The sequence below is a fragment of the Bombyx mori genome, chromosome 12 (assembly GCF_030269925.1).
Source record: "Bombyx mori chromosome 12, ASM3026992v2".
Lineage (NCBI taxonomy): Eukaryota > Metazoa > Arthropoda > Insecta > Lepidoptera > Bombycidae > Bombyx > Bombyx mori.
The window spans coordinates 6,651,091-6,670,278 of NC_085118.1; the positions used below are offsets into that span (position 1 = coordinate 6,651,091).

General features: G+C 35.1%; 1 protein-coding gene across 1 annotated transcript; it reads right to left on the bottom strand.

The window, feature by feature from the left end:
* Positions 1-4,248: 4,248 nt before the first annotated feature.
* LOC101745410 (pancreatic triacylglycerol lipase) lies at positions 4,249-8,534 on the bottom strand. The gene is made up of 6 exons (XM_038014482.2): positions 7,830-8,534; positions 7,017-7,083; positions 6,733-6,887; positions 6,278-6,511; positions 5,383-5,722; positions 4,249-4,412 (listed from the first exon to the last, which is right to left on the bottom strand). Exons 1-6 carry the CDS (start codon positions 7,867-7,869, stop codon positions 4,361-4,363), a joined length of 888 nt encoding a protein of 295 aa, XP_037870410.1. The 5' UTR covers positions 7,870-8,534; the 3' UTR covers positions 4,249-4,360.
* Between the last annotated feature and the right edge of the window lie 10,654 nt (positions 8,535-19,188).

Here is a 19,188-nt window from a genome sequence, read left to right on the forward strand (position 1 = left end):
TAATTATCATAATACCCTTAAGGCCAATGACATTTGTATTATGAAAGAAGCGATAAATATAAATTTGGTAAGGTGAAGGTAAGAGCATAATAATACCATTAAAATCTTGTCAAGGCAAGGTAACTCGGCTAAAGTAATCGAAACAGGAAGGAGATAAATATCAGAAATCAAAAACGAATTTCTTTAATGGACATCCTTAATTTGTATTTTTCACTCATACAAATTGATTGCAAGTATTAATTGGTCCGTCAAAAACCGTTCATTATTTATCTTATATTCGTATATTTCTTTTTGGGTTATGAAAAAAGCACGTCAGTTTTAATTATGTGTGCTACTGAGCACTTATTATTTCAATGCAACTTCAACTTTAGATTATTTTTAACGGTATATATGGTTACGTATAGAAACAAATTTAAACTTTTTTAATTTAAGTAAAATTGACGAAAAACAATGCATATGGTTAATAGTTCAACGGTTTTTTTAGCACGGAATTTCGCAGCACTATAATCAGGACGATGGACAGGACAGTTTTTTTTTCTCCTTATTTTGATAGCCTTGAGAGGGTATTTTAGCTTCTCCTTAACGTGTTGGTGAGCTCACGGGGCTCAAACCAGAAGTGTTGCTAACACTGGCCCTAGCAAGAGCAGAGCTCCACAGAAATTACCACCGGATCGGAAACGCGACCCACTGAGGAGATCCGGTGAGAAACTCAGCGGGCTATGTCTATGGGTTAAGGACGGGCCTGTCCACCCTACCCATGCTCAAGATTTTAAGAAAAGGAATAGTAAAGCTTTGTAAGAACTTACCGAACGGAAGTATCTTGAGGAAGTAATTGTAGGAATTTGAGTTAAAATATATTTAGAATTAAACGTAGCTTATGTTAAATGGATACCGGCTCTGGTACTATAGACTCACTAAGCGAGCTTCACGCATCTTAAGACATGAAGCCGAAGCTTCGGTTGTATTATATTACGTCGGTACGCCCCTTTAAAATGAACTGCTTCGCGGTAGTACAACGGTACTTAACCGTGTCATTTAAGCAGAGCAATTTGATGTTGAATGGTAAAACAGTAGTCATTGTTGTCATAAGGCGATTCACAAGAAAAATACCAGATTTTTTAACCTCACCATGTTCGGGTATTAATGGCCGTCTTGTTTTAATCCAATTATTAATAATTTAATTGAATATGCCATTTCGAAAAGGGCACATGTCGCATATTTTGTCAAATAAGTTTTTTCATATACATGTAGTTTTGAGGCTTACCTACACCCATTTTATAATAATTCCAGTAATTATCAATTGCTAATTAACACTAAAATATATCTCAAAAGTTAATATTTTAAATTTTACACTGCTTTAGAAAATAATCAGTTTTTTTTTCATTTCCTGAACATTTTACATTTTCAGAGATGTGCCCTTTTCGAAATTGCATATTAAATTAATCTTGTACGGCTTTGTTGAGCACCAAGCTCAGATCATAGAAATAAGGCAGTAACATTGCTTTGTGGTTTGCTTCAGGGGCATCTGAATTGCAAACGCTTATAGTTTCCGATGTTTAATTAAAGCAATCATTTGATGTAGCTGATGCTCGTAATTTTAAATAAGGATTTTAAATTTCACGTTTTGAATTATTATTTTACCAAGCCCGGGGCTTTTTCCAATACAAGAGTCAAATGTCTTAATTCTACTTTTTGCTAAAATGACTATAGGTCATACATAGGTCTGAATCGTTCGCTATTTAATGTTTAATTTATTTAATATTTAATTGTCTGTAATATAATTAGTGTATTTTTAAATTTTAAGAAGTCGTAAGAGCGAAATTCTTATTACTTAAATCCGTTACTCTAAAATTTTAAGAATAAGATCAAGCTTGATGTACATGAAAACAAAATAAAATAAAAACTCCGTATTAGGTACAATTACATTCAAATGTAATGCATTATCGCTACCAGCAATCTCATTCAGACAATCATGATGAGATCTACAAAATTAAAGTAAAAATAATTTGCTAGGTTGCGATGTTACATTTTAAAATACTTAGTTGATTTGATTTTAATATAAGATTATCAGCAGATATATCGGGAAATACGCATTATGTTCAAACTGCCGTAGATAGCGTGTTAAAGTGAAATGCTGATGAAAAAAGGGAATCTTTGTCTCTCTCGTATTGACTTACTCTGGTGGAATTTCGTAATTTAATTTAAGTTAACTTCTTTCTTGGACTAACCAATGAAAGACGATAGAAAGAAAAAAATCTCTCTCTCCATTTATATAGTTTTGAATACGTGGCATTTTGTTTCCAATATCGCTTCTTTAGTCAAAATGTTTTCCCCCAAGCCTTACTGGTGGTAGGACCCCTTGTGAATCCGCACGGGTAAGTACCACACCCCGCCCATTTCTGCGGTGAAGCAGTAATGCGTTTCGGTTTGGAGGGTGGGGCATATAGAAGCTATAGTGACGTATGATAAAATAGAAACTAATCAGTTTGCTTAGCTCAGTTCCACCGAAATAAACTTCGTCAGTTCGGTTGACACTTAAAAAAATACTATTTTTACGAACTCTTTTTAATTCCCTCGTGACGCTGCCTATTCAAAAGAAAAACTTTCTTAACAATTATAATAGCCTAAAATGTTAATTTGAATATAATATTCATTGAAATTAATAATATTTAACGAAAAAAATTTTTTTTTTTTTTTTTTTTTTTTTTTCATTTATTAACAAAAAGTCAAATCAAAATAATTTTACATAACTCAACCCACACAGTAGAACAGATCTTCCAATGCGCTTGAAGGAGGCACAGTCCCCAAGATACTGGCTACGTTGCCTCGTTGGACAGCCAGACTCACTCTCTGTGCAAAGTACCAGCCAGCCTTAGCATCATGTGTAACCTCCTTCAAGCGTTTGGAGATTTCTGTTAAAAATTTCTTTGCTTCACGAATACTATATACAGCGTCACTATAATGTCACAAATAAATCCACTACATATGCATAGGTCAAATTGCATTTTTCTCTCCTACCTATTCTAGTGACCTCGAGGGGTTATACTAGATTCACCGAGCGAGGTGAGCTCACGGGGCTCTAACCTGTAGGCGTTGCTAACACTAACCCTAGGAAAAGCAATGCTTCGCAGAATCTACCACTAGATCGGAAACGCGATCGACTAAGAATGTCCGGTGAGAAACTCAGTGGGCTGTGACTATGCCAATTTATAATAACATACTCATATGCGCTAGTTCATGCATATACTGTTTTTGTTTAATAAAAAGACTCGTTAACATTGCAGTAAATACCCAATCCTCTGTTGTGCTGTAAAAGTAGTTTATAGTTAGTAGTACGTGCTGAAGAAAGACGTTGTAAATTACGAACTCCCAACTGAGTCGCTAAATGGCGAAACATCTACTTATGTTACCTTTAAAGAACTCTCGATGCGCTATTTCTAAACAGAACCGATAGTCTCATACGTGAATAGCTTGTGATCTATACGTTCGTTAATTAACATTACAATGTTTGTTGAGAACAAGAAATAAAATTTGTAGATGTACGACTTCACATTTTTTTTATGGCTTGACAGTTGGACGAGCTCACAGCCCACCTGATGTTAAGTGGTTACCGGAGCCCATAGACATCTACAACGTAAATGCGCCACCCACCTTGATATATAGTTCTAAGGTCTCAGTATAGTTAGTTACAACGGCTACCCCACCCTTCAAACCGAAACGCATTGCTGCTTCACGGTAGAAATAGGCGGGGCGGAAGTATCTACCCGTGCGGACTCATAAGATGTCCTACGACGAGTCATGAATGAATATTTAAAAGGGTATGTTATTTTTGAGGTGTTGGTGATTTGGAGCTTTTTTTTTACGAAATCCACGCGTCGCGGAGGCGGGCGCTCGTTTTTATTATTTTCGATTGTCGAAGCGACCTATATACGTCTGACCGACGGAATCGCCCGGACGACAGTTACAACGGCTGCCTCAACCTTCAAACCGAAACGCATTACTGCTTCACGGCAGAAATAGGCAGGGCGGTGTTACCTGCCCGTGCGAACTCACAAGAGGTCCTACCACCAGTAAAAGTGTTCTCATAAATGTGTTATGTAATAAAAAAATAACTTTTCTCTTGTAACAGTATTTATGGTTAAACTACGTTTTCTTTTTTGTTTTTGTGTAGGTAGTAATAGATAATAGTGTCAATAAGGACCAAACATTTAATTTTGATATACGCACTAACGGAAAGAAAACACACTATTCAACATTGTATATTTTTATTATTTTAATAATAATAATAATAAATAATAGTTAATGTAGAAACTAATTTTATTGGTCATCACAGAAAACTTCGTTTTAAGTTTTGTAGGCATCACAAATGGAATGGGTACCTCATGCCGGTATTTACTCGGAACATTCCAGACCTGAAATGAAGCAAGCAAGATTGTAACTTTATTTTGAGAAAAGAAAATGTTTGATTACCATCAAATAGGAGACTCAATATCAATGAATAAAGGATTCGACATGGACTCCGACACGCAATTAAATCCTGAGTTATTTTGATACAATATTCAACATTTAATGTCGCGTCAAATTATTGATGTCGCTGAGTGAATTAAAGTAAAATTTAAGAACAATTTCTGCTTTTATACGCGTCGGATGAATAATTTGATACAGTTAAAAAATTACACTTTGAGAATTGTCAATTGTCTAAGGACCCGAACGAAATAATTTGCAACGCAAATATTCGATTTAACGGGATTTTAACGGGAAGAAACATTTAATTGTTGGTTCAATAAACAGGTATTTCGGTGAGATATATGGATTTTAGTTAATAGTTCGTTGAGTAAGCATGCAGTCAACGAACTCCATATAGAATTTTTCTTTTTAATGTGTGTACCACGAATACATCCAACACAAGAACAAGTAAATACACCCCGACCTCAAATATCTTTAAAAAATATATTGACTCCTATCGGAAACGGGATACGGACCTCATAGCTTAATAGTTAGGGTCAATGACCACTCGATCAACGAATTGATTAATCTTAAATTTCTGATATAGTAACTTGTTCATAAATACTGAATATCAAATATTTAGTTCAAATTTCTGTGATAGACAGCGCGTTTCTAGTTTAAACAAATGGGTGAACTTATACATTTACTAATAGTCAGAGCGGAACGTGACCGGCTTTCAATAATACGGTACCACATCACACTTCTCAACTATTGAAAAGTATCAGAATATTTCATTCGAAACATTTTTCAGTTTAGATTGCGCAAAAGCACATGTAAATCGAAATTTATTTGGATGTTTCCCGTTATCCCTTATTATCCCTATATTAAAAAAAAACATAGAAATTGCAATACGTAATGGAAAGATATTAAACATACCCATGCTTTACAAGTTTGGCAGTACCCATTTCAACTAGAAATCCTCGGCAATTATTTGCGGTTATCTCCGCTTCTGTGCTGCACTGATTTCCGTAATGTTTGCCATGCGTGATTGTTGCAGCAAAAACTTCATAAGCGCGATTGTGGCTACATAAGTTATTCGTGCAGCCCGGTTGGACAAGACGGCCGTTGACAAAGAAGTCAATGTGTCCAATAGCAATGCCCAAGCCGTTTTTGTTGACACCAGATCCGTCGGTGTGAATAACTTCAACGTATTGAGCATCGTTTGTTCCCAGTCGTAGTACGTTGTTTTCCCAATCACGAGCCGAAGGGTCTAGACCTAGGTTTTTTGGAGAAATGTTTAATTAGATTGTGAGATATTCTGAATCTGGCTGTATAAAAGTTTATTTGTAAAACATGTTTTTTACGGGCTCCAATAGAGCCAGTTGTGTAGACTTAGCCTAGTTTCACTTTGGGTTCTATAGTTATTGCCAAGTAACATTTCGAAGCATACCGACTCACTGGTTGTAGAGTGCATGGTGGCTCCAAAGCACATCCTGCCTATGCCTTCAATGGAAAATTCATACGTTCCAATTTGAAGTCACTTGTTACATATTGAGACTTGGATGCGATATATATCTCAAAATGTAATATTTACCTTATCGTGTTCCGTTCAACCATCAACTCAAACTTAGAAAAAAGAAAACTCGGTACAAAGCGTCGTATCTATTGTTTCGATTTTATTATACTTCATGTATTAAGACTATACTGAAGAATTTAGCCATCAATATGATTCCCGAGGACTTCAGTAATTGTAAATAATAACAGGAGTGTCAGTCCCCTCGTTGCTTGATGAAAAGTAAAAATCAACAAAAAAATAGTACAATAAACTTACCCGTAATTCTTGCTACTTTGCCTTCCAAATTTCTTCCAGTCACTCCAGCAACATGAGCTCCAAGATTGAAACCAACAATGTGCACCTTATTAAGTGGTAATTTGAGATTTTTCAAAAAAGTAGCGATACTTGATCCCACACCTGTCACAGCCATCACTGCCGTTGAATATGTTGATAGACTGAATGATGACCAATCCACAACGATAACGTTATAATTGCCACTTCTTAAAAACGCTGAAAGCAAATTTCGCACATTAGAACATTTTATTATTACTCCATAGTTAAGTTAATTTTCTAGTTCGTTTTTGCATTGTAACTTCTATTTGTAAATTAATATAGACTGTTCATTATATAATCAACAGATTGATGAAACCAACTTCAGCAGACTTCATTCTTCATTCCTCGTTCCTGGCTTGTCAATTTTAATTTTATTAAAAAGTTAAATCTTTGCTCACCGTCTTTAACAATAGGGTTGATCGTCGTCGTAGCAGTGCCACTGTGACCGTGTATTATTACGACAATATCCCAATTATTGTTAAAGGGCGCAGCAGGATCGTTTCCAGTGGGAAAGTGGTCTTCGGTGAGTGTAATTGGGTTTCTCTGTGCATTGCTGTGTAAAATAGATATAATATTGTTTAAAGTATATATGTATATACATAAGATATATCACACAACCACTGAGCATCAGATGGGACTCTTGAACCGTCCACTCGTTTAGAGAAATACAAAAAAAACTCACCTATAGTAATAATATTTATTTAAACTTCCAAATCGCTCCAAGTTTTGAATGGCATCTCCGTTGCAAGCTAAAAAGAAGACAATAATTAATTAGAACACATTAATGATACACGAGCCTTTTGTTTTTAAGGAGTATGATTTCGAGTGATGCATAGAGAAACCAGATTGCCAAACTACACATAGGACCTCTTGGGAGTCCGCACGGGTAGGTACCACCACCCCACCTATTTCCGCCGTGAAGCAGTAATGCGTTTCGGTTCGAAAGGTGGGGTAGCCGTTGTAACTATACTGAGATCTTAGAACTTATATCTCGAGGTGGGTGGCGCATTTACATTGCAGATGTCTATGGGCTCCAGTAACTACTTAACACCAGGTGGGCTGTGAGCTCGTCCATCCATCTAAGCAATAAAAAAATAAAAAAATTATAATAGTACACTTTTACAAGTTTGATTTGTATCTATTAGTTATAATTATCTATTTGTGTACTATAATCAGAACGTAGTTGTTACCAACTTCAAGATTTTTGATTAACTTACACAAATCAAGAACCGATAAGAATACAATCATTTCATTTGGCCGAATATACTGAACGGGATAAAATAAAGATTATTTTACTTTTTAAATAGGCTTAATATTAAAGCATGTATTTTTTTGTTAAGTTAGTAAACTGTTTTCTTAATATTATTCGTAAAAGGGTAAAAAAGTTTTCCTTTATTCATATTTTATGGATAGTAAATGGCTTAATGAATATTTCATTGTTACAATTACAGTATTTATCTCTGACAATCAGTATTTTCAAATAAAAGTTACTCACCGGCAAATGCAAAGGCCAACAAAGTAATCAGTTTCAACATTTTTCGCGTCTTCACGAAATGTGTTTGTGCAATTTTCGATTTAAAATGCCTTTATAAAGCGATCGTGATCGATGTCACTAAGTTAGATAAATATGATATTAAGATCTTAGTTCCGATAAAGTTTGTTAACGGTACATCAAAAGGAACGTATTTTAAATAGCGTGTAGATAAGAAGGTATTGTAAAATAGGGCAATAGTAATTTTAATTACAACAAAAAATAAAAAAATATGTTTGTTTTTACATTTCCAAATTTTCAAAAAATTTAAGAATAGGCTTAATATTTACACTAACCCATCTCTTCCCGTGCGTGAGTAAAAGGAAGGTATTCACTGGAAAATCAAGGCTGAGTTAGAAATGTTGAGATTCTATGTTGCACTCACACTTGCGACTACGGACGAAACCATTAATGAATACAAACGGAATCAAGCCAGAAATGCCGTCAAGCAGAGTAATGGAAGATAGATCAAAATGTTGATGGATCGGCACCGTAGTTATGAGAAACAGCGACTATTGTAAGAGCTCGAGTCGCAGGACTGAAGCGAGAGACGATTATAGATAGGGTTAAAATTATGAATGTCTTAATTGTAATTCAATTGTTTTATAAATCTATAATTGGTGATGTTTAAATTATATTTTCGTTCATTTGGACAAATAAAATAAATAATTCCACACAGATCTATTACGCGCTCCGCCCTCTCCTTCTAGAAGATTACGGACTTGCAGAACTTGTGCTTTGCATTCCTTGTCTCGTCACTGCCTAGCATCACAGCTGATGCTTTTACACAATTTATGTTAATACACATGATATAATACAATTTTAAATTGGAATTAAAACGCACTAATACTACACATTGAACGGCCGTCTGGTGTAGTGGTAAGTGACATGGTCACTACACATGGGGGTCGCGGGTTCGAATCCCGCCAAGGGAAGATATTTGTATGATAAATATAAATGTCTTTTCCAGGGTTATGGATGTATATTAAATATATGTATGTGTATAATAAAAATCTTACATTTATTTCCGTTATCTGGTACCTGTAACACAAGTTCTTTACGAACTTATCACGGAACCAGTTAACGTGGCGTGATTGTTAGTAAATATTTATATTATATTTATTTATATTACAGCGTCAGTTACGCCGCATGTCGTATTCAAGTATATTAGGTCAAAAAGTTGGCAATAATTTTGACTATCCCGTCCAACTAGTTTAAAATATGAGGTCAGCTTACTAACCCCAAATTGTTGCCAAGCAGTACAATGTAAGTAAATTAAGCAAATCTGTAATTTCTAATGTAAATCTGAAAGGAGCTACAGTAAATAAAATGTAAATCATAATTTGAATAATATTTTGATTAGCCGATCAAATTAGTATTAGATCTACCAGACGTGAAAAAAAAACGTGAAAGGTTTCTTCTGGTAAAAGATAAGAGTAAACAATTCGGATGAGTTTAACATAATATGCAGTTCAGCTTGACTTTCTGTTTAAAAATCTTGTAGTTTATGTAGACTATAGCCAATTCTTACAATAATACCACTATCGTTTTTCAAACGGAAACGAGTGAAGAAGGGAATTCGTATGTAATTTGATATCTTGATTTATCTACGATAATATGAGTGGAACGTGTTTATTTTCATGTTTTTTTTTTATCACTCAGCTTCTATCGAAGTTAGGAGGCATGAAAAAAGTGGTCATGAAATTAGGTAATTCCCCAGAGACCTGGCATGAGGAAGTCCAAAAACTTTAGAATTCATCTTATCTTATCTAATAACCAACCGGTATCTTTTAATAAAAAGCAATTAGTTTTTAACGCATCGTCCCCCGCAGTTTCACTCATTTTGAGACAAAATCACAACGCCTTACAGTTATTGAAACAGGTAGGTATTGATGAAAATAGTGTCCTAAGTTTATTTTCTGAAAAACGGGTATGAAGACATAGTCCGAAATTAAAAATACTATTAAGAACAGAAAACGGTAACAAAATTAGGATTGCAATCTAGACATTTGGTGTTTCCAGATATATCTATCTTCGTCGCTAAAGAAAAAATCTTTTGAAATACGAAAAACACTTATTTTTGAAAAAAATATTCAATTGTAATTATTTTGATCGACCTTATGACACCTGTTTTTAATTTTCAAAATATTTTCAATAGCGATTGTAATTAAAATAATGTAGGATTAGCTATCTTGAAGATCAAAGATAATCAATAGCAATCAGTTTATTCTTGGATAAGAAGTGACAAATTCAAGTTTATACTCTCTCATTCTAGAAATCAGTGATTTGTAATGGACGATTGTGAAAATAATCAAGCCTGCACTGATGAACGTATAATTCTTATATCGTCTTTTTGTCTTCAAATATTGAGCAACTTACTTCACAAGGACAGGTGGGCGAGCAAAGGCTCAGCCAGGAGGGGTGGGATTTGCTAATAGCTGCCCGAGCGCCTCTGAAGGAGACCAAAGAACTCAAGAGCAACTGGTTCCCGAATAAATCTACTATCAGATCGGAATCGCGACCTGCTGAGAAGATCCGGCAAGAAACTCAGCGGGCTGATGTTTAGGTTAAGTTGCACGTCGAACTAATTCGAAGAATACGGTTACCGGGTTCCTTAAGCCCGCCCCTAGTGTTAGAGCTAAAGGTATCCAATACAAGGGTTATTTGATCTGATGGATCCATAAGAACGTGTCTAGGGCGTCGACGGTGATTGATTAGGATTCGAGTAGTCAACGGCGGCAGCGATAAGACGATTATTATAACGCTTATCGAAGTACCGTTCCGACGCTGACATCATGTGTTTCCGGATTGATTCGAGGCCCAGGTCGTCATGCAGTTCAACGTTCCTCACGAACCACGAAGTTGCGACGGCTAGCCTGCAAAAGCTGGATTGTAGGGGTTGGAGGGTGTTTATGTGTGTGCGGGTAGCGTGAGCGAACACCACACTCGTGTAAGTCATGACGGGCCTTATGCAAGTTTTATAAAGCGTCACCTTGTTCCGAAGGGACATTTTACTCCGCTTACAGATCATGGTGTAGTGTCTGCCGTGAATAAGCGCGGCATGGTCGCGGACTGATTTTATTTGCGGGTGGAATGTCATAGATGCATCCAGAGTGACTACCAGATAGTTGACCTTCCTAGCCCTATGCACCTATGCATGTACAGTGTTCGATCACGGGGCCCGTGCACACATTAATTCTCTCCAACCACCCAATCCTATTTCTGCAGGATAGTCGCCGGAGTACGTGATATGTAAGGAATGTTAGTTTTTACGACCTAAATCTTTAATCGAAACGTATGTATCTTAAAAAAGCGTCAGAACACTAGTTTGATAAAGCGGCACGACACGATAACCCTCTTATCGTGGCCGCTGCTAATTAAGTTTCTCGCTCGATCTTTTCAGTGGGTTATGATTCCGATCCAGTGCTAGATTTAGCGAAGTACTTACTGCTCAAACTAGGGTCAGTGTTATCAATTCTCTCTCGTTGAGCCCGTGAGCTAGTAGTTGAAATAGTTCCTTAGGCTACAAAAGATTATTTATGAAAATTAATGTTAATTTCTAAAAAAAGTACCTAAATATCAAAAGACTTTAAGTGGTTATGTATATATAGTTCCGTAATTTTTTCTATTTTTTTACAAAATAATTATGGTCTTTACAATATAACTATTTGAACTATCTATCCATAGGCGTTTCCATTTCTAAAGAATAAAATTGATTCATTTATATTTAATCTATACTAATATCGCCGATCAGATTTGCATGAAATTTTACACAAAGGTAGTATAAAGTTTGATTGACACATATGATTTTTATAATGGCAAATGGCATAACACAGCCAACGCTGAGTCTATCTGATCTTAGAGATACGATAGCCGATTTGTCTTTGTGATTTTACTTAACAATAGATCAACAAATTAACTAGTTAAGAGCGACAGAATCAACTCTTCATCTCGGCTATGTGTAACTTGCTTTTTTTTTCAGAATTGCAAATGGAACACGTTCAAAATCTCGGGCGTTTGTCTAATTACACACCAAATTGACATTTAATACAAAATACCTTTATGGTCCCAGGGTCAGGCAAAAATCTGAACAAAATTGTTCAAAATTTCAATTATGTTGCATTTATTTTTTAATTACAATTAATACACAGTGCTCTTATTACATAGCGCATGCGTGTCAAAGGTTAGCAGACGTTTCATGTTCGCTGATTCAACCGTAGTACCACAGCGGAATTCATTTCAAATTGACGCATCAAACAGGCCGGGCCTCCCTTACGGCCGCGTAAAAGTTTGCTCAGACTTTCTGAGCACAACCGTGTTTCCTCTACAAAAGTTATCTATGAGTTTTTTGTGAGGTGAAGACGGCAAAATGCGTTGGTTCGTAGCGACTGTCATCTCTATCGTCTTAGTTAGCTCGGGTAAGTCACTTTACTTTTTTATTTATTTATTTGGTATGGTTTTTATAGAATGGTCATCTGTTTTTAAAAAAAGGCGTGTTTTATTTTAAATCAAAGTGTTTCCGATAAGATTTTAATTGCCTTTTTTTACAATAAATTTAATTTAGCATATAAGAATAACTTAATTCGATGTTACCGTGTATTTTCTAAGAACGTGTTTACGTTTCTGAATGGTATTTACAATACGTCATTTTTTCGATTCGCAAAGTGAATATAAATATTTTTCTTCTACTTCATTGACCTCAATTACGTGGAGTGGAATCCTTAATCAAATATATCGTTGGCAGAATCAATAACAAGATTCTGATACACGATATCCGTCATAATTCTCATCACGTACGATTTCTTTTTCGTTTTGGGAAAATCGAGAAAGATTCATGATTTAATACATATGTACACTGATGTGTTTATATCATGACTACTTTTATGAATGAACCAATTTTCCTTGTTATATATTAAAACTTTGAAAATAAATTTGTATTACTTTTAAATTAACCTCAACTTTGATATACTAGAGAATCATATGAACTAATGATAAAACTAGAAACAATACGTCATATTATTCGATAGATATTAAATTGATGATTAAATTATCAATACTCAAGACAGAAGAGTTTATTTTCGAATTAATTTAATTTTGAATTATGTTATGGTGAGCGAAAGAAATGCCGACATTGTCTCTGATGTGCCTGCTTAATTGACAGGTCAACCGGTGTGTCAATTATAGTTCGTTCAACTAATGAGGTTACGCACCAATAAATGTTATGGTTAATGACGCTACACGGCTCTATAAATACGACATTGTACTGAGGTAGTTTTGATGGAAACTCAAACAGCAGCATTACATAATACATACGAGTGTTATTTATGGCTGAAAAACTAAAATAAGATGGTTTTTATAACAAACATCACTCGTTATGTAATATATACATTTAGATGAGTTGAATAAATAAATTGGCAGATAACCACGAGAAAAAATATAAAAAAAAAATTGTTTGTTATTTCTACTATTACTATACTACAATAGAAGATAGTTCATAAGAAAATTTTGCTTATTCGGGTAAATAGGCTAAGCTGACGGTTGAGCTATCATCAAACAGGAGCTGATTGAATCTACACAATAAATGTGGTTGTCCACCTTATTCACAATTGTAAATGAAAACGAGTACCATACAAAGTACATATATGAGCTCCCCTCCACGGTGTTTCCCGAGCGCTATGACATGTCCTTCTTCAAACGAGGCTTATGGAGAGTATTAAACGGTAGGCAGCGGCTTGGCTCTGCCCCTGGCATTGCTGACGTCCATGAGCGACGGTAACCACTCACCATCAGGTGGGCCGTATGCTCGTCTGCCTATACGGCAATAAAAAAAAAAAAAAACATATTGTTTTGGATTTCGATATTAAAGGTATATATTTTTTGTCCGCACTGCTCAATTCACTTTTGTGTTCCAGTGTCAGAATTGAATTAAATCTTATACATTCAAATCATTTTTTATATCTCACAAACATCATCATGTTCGGTTGCTTTTGGCAGAGCAGTCGTGGTCATGTGGGATTCTTGCTTATTAAAGCCTTGACAGATGTTTTCCATAGTTTGCGAACCGAGGCCCAGCGCACGCACTCTTTAAGTGGGGTTTCCGTAAGGTCTTTCACCTGATCAGTCCAGCGCATGGGGATTCGTAAATATAGTAAAAAAATTCTAAGTTCATTAATCAACTATACACTTTTGTGTGTTCTCATTGTATTTGTGTACTTTCGTTAAGTTTTCTATTCTTTGTGAATAAGAATTTTTATCCATATGTTATTTTGAACATCACACTCGTTTTGTTCTAGAATGCCATTATATAACAGTAACAATATAAATATCACGAAAATAAATATACATTCTGTTAATTAAAATTCTGTTATCTCACCTTATTTACAAAGCAATCAAATAACCGAGAATATTTCGTTTAATTTTCACCACTGTTTGATATTAATCCACTGAAACGACGACATAAAGTTTCCAATTGATATAAGCGCTTATATTAACAAAGTGCTTCCAATACCAAATTTACTAAAAGCCCACAAATTATTCGTAAAATCTGTTAGAAAGTTGCTAATTAAACTAAGACGGTACAATTAACAACAATTATTTTCTTTGATCCATAAACCATACATTATTTCCATTGTATGTATATGCTTGATTCATGGGTTTCTTATTTGGTGTGATAGGTAGTCTTATGATTCGGGTGAACAGCGGCTCTCAAAGTCGATTCAAATCATGAATATCGCTACTACTCTTAAGGCATAATAACAGCTTGAATATATTTTTAAAACAAATATGCCGTAGAGGGATGAACTAACTCATGGCCCATTCGGTATTAGGTGAGTGCTGAAGCCCATGGATATCATAGATACAAGCCATCTTGAGACGGGAGGTCAAAATCTCAATTGTTTTTGTGTAGTGGCTATCCCATCAAATGGCTGGCACAGAAACACATGACTACTTCGCGGCAGAAATATAGAATGCTTAATATGTACCCAAACGGGCTTAAAACACTCTAGCACTAAACCCTAAACCACCATTCTAACTAGTACCCTTAGACTTTATCAAAAAAAAATTGATTTAAAACTTCCTGGGTAATGATTGCAAAATTTCAGTCATATACGTACTTAATAAACATAACATATTATGAAAATACACAAAATTTGAATATTAGATTTTTTTACAGGCTAGAAGATAAATGAAAATTTCCCCAGATGAATTTAAGCTTATAACTATACATTCTACTTATATGGAATTCGATTATGTCAATTAATAAGGTTGTTGAACGATGCTTTGCGAGGCTTCCAGGGAATTAGCTTGGACATGATATTTTCCCATCAGTTGTAAAATGGGAGTGGCGGCCAGGCCCTGTAGTAGTGGCAAGGATAATGCCCTATTTCAGGGCGAGTCAACGGAACTTTGCGCGTACCTACTACATTAGTAGATTCCGACCGTAATTGACAATTTTGTATCCATCCATTTGCATAGTTTTGTGCGAATTAATTTTCAAGCCTTTATTAAAACTATTTTTGTGTTTCTCCGTTTGCCTTTCAAAGAGTTAAGAATGTGTTAAATTTTATAATAATGCGCAGCTTAATGACACGCTTATTTTAAAATTTTATAATTTTCGAATACATTATCGTTTTTTTATTTTCTCATTACCTATGTTACTGGAACTTTTTTTACTATTCATCTTTAATGTCTCATTAAAATAACTGAGAGGAAGAAGATTTAGAACGACTGTGTAATAAATTGATTCAATTATAATTTTGGAGTAATATTGACGGTGGTATCAATCGGCATACTTTTTTTTTTATAAAAGATACAATTATTAAAAAAAACATATGAAACCGCGTGTCCCACTCTATAACTAATGACTCAATGACACCAAAAGATCGGTACACGTTTTTGTAAACGTTATTCTTAATTCATGGAATTACTGGCAGCGAACGAACCAGGGTCAAATTAAACTCATTTCAATGCGGCTACTAATTGGTGACGTTGAATGAACTCAGCTACATACGTTGTCCCTTTATTTCCTTAATAAAATAAAATTCAATGCTATCAATTGTAAGGGTTGATGACACTTAGAGAACTCTCGCATGTATTAATAAATCGAATTCACTCTGAATTTTGTAAATATTGGCTGAAACTGAATTTTTGTTCGACGAATGAATCAATTACTTAGCCGAGTTCATATACTTGAATTTTAGTAACAATATTGACCTGTAAGTCTGCAAAAAAGTGTCACTAAAAGTACACTCGGTAAGCGCAGGCGTAAGGTTAAGTGAATTATTTTCAATTAAAACTACATTTTTTGTTTAATATCAAGTATATTATGTACAAATTTTTAAAGAATTTACCAACTGAAATTAATATTAATACCATATAAATATGTGTATAATATATTTTTCGTTCAACTAGAGTAATAATTAGCCGCTACACAAAATGAAATCTCTAACAAATCCAATATATTATATTAACTACTAAAAAAACGTTTATTTCTTTACAGTAATCCCACTCAAACCCCATATAATGTCCATTAATTTTATCTATGCTATGATATAAGCCTTACATAGATACTCCACATGCTCTTAGACGTCATTAGCACAAAGTTCCGGCGACAGCTCATCAACTCCTCTTAATAGACATAGCCATTGATATGCCAAAGTGCCATTATTACAGCTAAGCGGTTAACGGTCACAATACCTATCGAACAAACAGACATTAACTTGACTTGACCCGCAATATTGCTTTAATTAGATCCCTTTAATGGTGCATTAAGAGAGATAATTGCACAGAGTACTTGTTAAACTATAGAAATTAATCAATTTGATCGTGATTTGTCGTTAGCACCACTTTCATTGATTCTTAAATTTATTCTTATATAATACAAACACGATTAGTAATACATTTTTTCGTATTTAAGATCACGTCGTTACAGATAGTTGTATTTGCTTAAAAGATTACAATAATTCACTTTTAATGAAACCTAATTGATGATATGCACCAATTAACGAAACATTCAGAGTGATTCATAATCTTAATGCAGAGTACAATGCATTATCATGATCAAAACGGACAATAACATGAATAAAATAGGGCTTTTTACTTTCACATTTCTTTACTGAAGTAATAAATAACTTATCAATAATAGTATATATCTGATGTAATGTATTTGCCGCTTTGTGAACCGGCTTTAGGAAACTGTTGAACCAGAACTTATTAACACAGATGTTAATTTAGCTTTTTTCAGATAACGACCTTTTTTCAAGTTGATTATAAGACCAGGCTAATGTTTGTTATATTCATGTTGTTACTACAAAACCGACGAAGCGGAGGATTTAAGAGAAGAGAAGGCGAGACGATTTTGACTCATATAAATCATCTGAAAGACTGTACTACTGTTTTAATAAATCATGAGGTATAGGGAGAGAGAAGATATTTGTGATAGGTCCTGTTTAGGTAAAAATACTTTCTTTTTCCAGTCACTCGATTGCAAATGCAGATATTCAATTAAAAATATAAAATTGGTTGCATGCCTTAATCTATCACTAATATGATTATATTTCTATGAAAGTCCTAAGTTCTACGTAAACAAGTTTCATTTTATCTGCCATTAGCAAGTAAATGCATAGTGCTCTTGAGTGTAGCTCAAACCATTTTAGCGTACGTAGTACACGTGGAGTCTAGACGTACCGTAACATCTTTCGTCTAAGAACATTAGTTTCTACTTAGGCAATAGAATTTGTAAGAATTTCATCAAGTATATCCGAAAACGTTTCACGAGGACCGTGTCCAAAACATTTAATTCACACTGTGGCGAAACTTTAAAGGATTTTATTTTCAAATATTTAATATTTTGAAAATTCAAGAGTAAAAAAGCACATAAATTAATGTCACAAAATTAGGACTCCAAAAAGTTATTTCCGAATTCGGTGTCCGTCTTGCCATAGTCAAGTTAGTAACAGATAGTAAGACTAGAGTTAATTGTTATTTGATAGTACATTTTCGGGCATCCTATCTTTTTGCAAGTCTTATAGGCGTGTACATTGTAACAGCGAGGGTTTGTGTAATGCAGAAGAGGGGAAGGAGACTAAATGGAGTCCGCCAGCCACCTTTAAGTTTAATTCTCTGATGTCCGGTATAAACAATCGTAAATATTTATAATAAAACATATAATATGCTAGGTTACAAAACTGTTTTTGCTTTCGTAAAGATATTATTACAGGAACACTCATAACGCTAATGTTTTAGAGCTACGGAAATTTTTTGGTTGTTTTGCAGAGACCCGGGGTGATAATTAATGATTCGCTGTTTTTGACATAACCCCGTATTTTTATTTAAGACAGTCGTGCAAATAAAATCCCTTCGGCTTAAAGTTCATTTACATATTATTTAAATGAAAACAAAAAATGACGTATTTCAATTCTTTCAATTATTTGATTTACGCTAAGTAATGCATAATTGCAGAGGTTTCGGCAAGGATATTTTATTAATTACACTAGCAGTACCTAGTTTTACCGTCTCTTGTGGGTAGTTAGTGTGGGATTCGGTGTACTTTATATGAATTATAATTCATATAAAATACATAAAATATGCGACAGTGTTAGTGTTAAAATCTCACAAGTTCCATTTTTTCTAATGATTTTTTCTTGCTTAACAAATAAATGTTTGCGGATGACTTCTACGATGAAGGAACAACATCATTTAATAAAAATTTAAATACGCAAAAATTATAGAGGTGAAGCAGTAATGCGTTTCGGTTTGAAAGTTAGGGCAGGGCAGCTGTAGTCCCGGGATCTGGACGAGGCCCACAGCACGCAATGATTGCGTGCTGTGGGCCTCGTCTGCGAGGGAGGCTGGACTTCCACCGGGCGCGTCCGTAGGTGGCGGATCACGGGATCCTCTGGGCGACATTCCCAGAGGTATCGTCCGATCTTTTTCGTTGCAAGGATTCTGTGGGTGTAGGTCCTAGGTTTAGGATTAGGTTTAGATGCAGTTTGAAGTCCTAGGTGTAGGATTAGGTATAGGTTTAGGTTTAGGATAGCTTAGTTAGGCTTTGCAACGAAAGAGATCGGATGACGCGGACCAAACCAGCACTAGGAAGAGCGGAAGGACTGCGCCCTCCACACTCTTCACTAAGTGAAGAGTGCTCCTTCTGGAGAACGCAGCTTCCGATGGCACCGGTTCGCCGGCGTGCCGTGAGCGGTGGCACCCTGTGCCCCATTGTGGTGAAAGTGAGCTGGCGTTGCATTTCTGCGACTGCTTGCCGCTGGTTGCCATGTCCCCGGCTTCGGCTACAGGGGAACGCCCCCCAGATATGGGAGGCACC

Excerpts from the sequence above, each read along its gene's own strand:
- LOC101745410 (XM_038014482.2), bottom strand. The coding sequence starts at position 7,869 with ATGTTGAAACTGATTACTTTGTTGGCCTTTGCATTTGCCG. Across the intron at positions 6,888-7,016 it reads AATAAATATTATTACTATAG|CAATGCACAGAGAAACCCAA; the intron begins GTGAGTTTTTTT and ends TATTTTACACAG. Across the intron at positions 5,723-6,277 it reads CAAAGTAGCAAGAATTACGG|GTCTAGACCCTTCGGCTCGT; the intron begins GTAAGTTTATTG and ends CAAAAAACCTAG.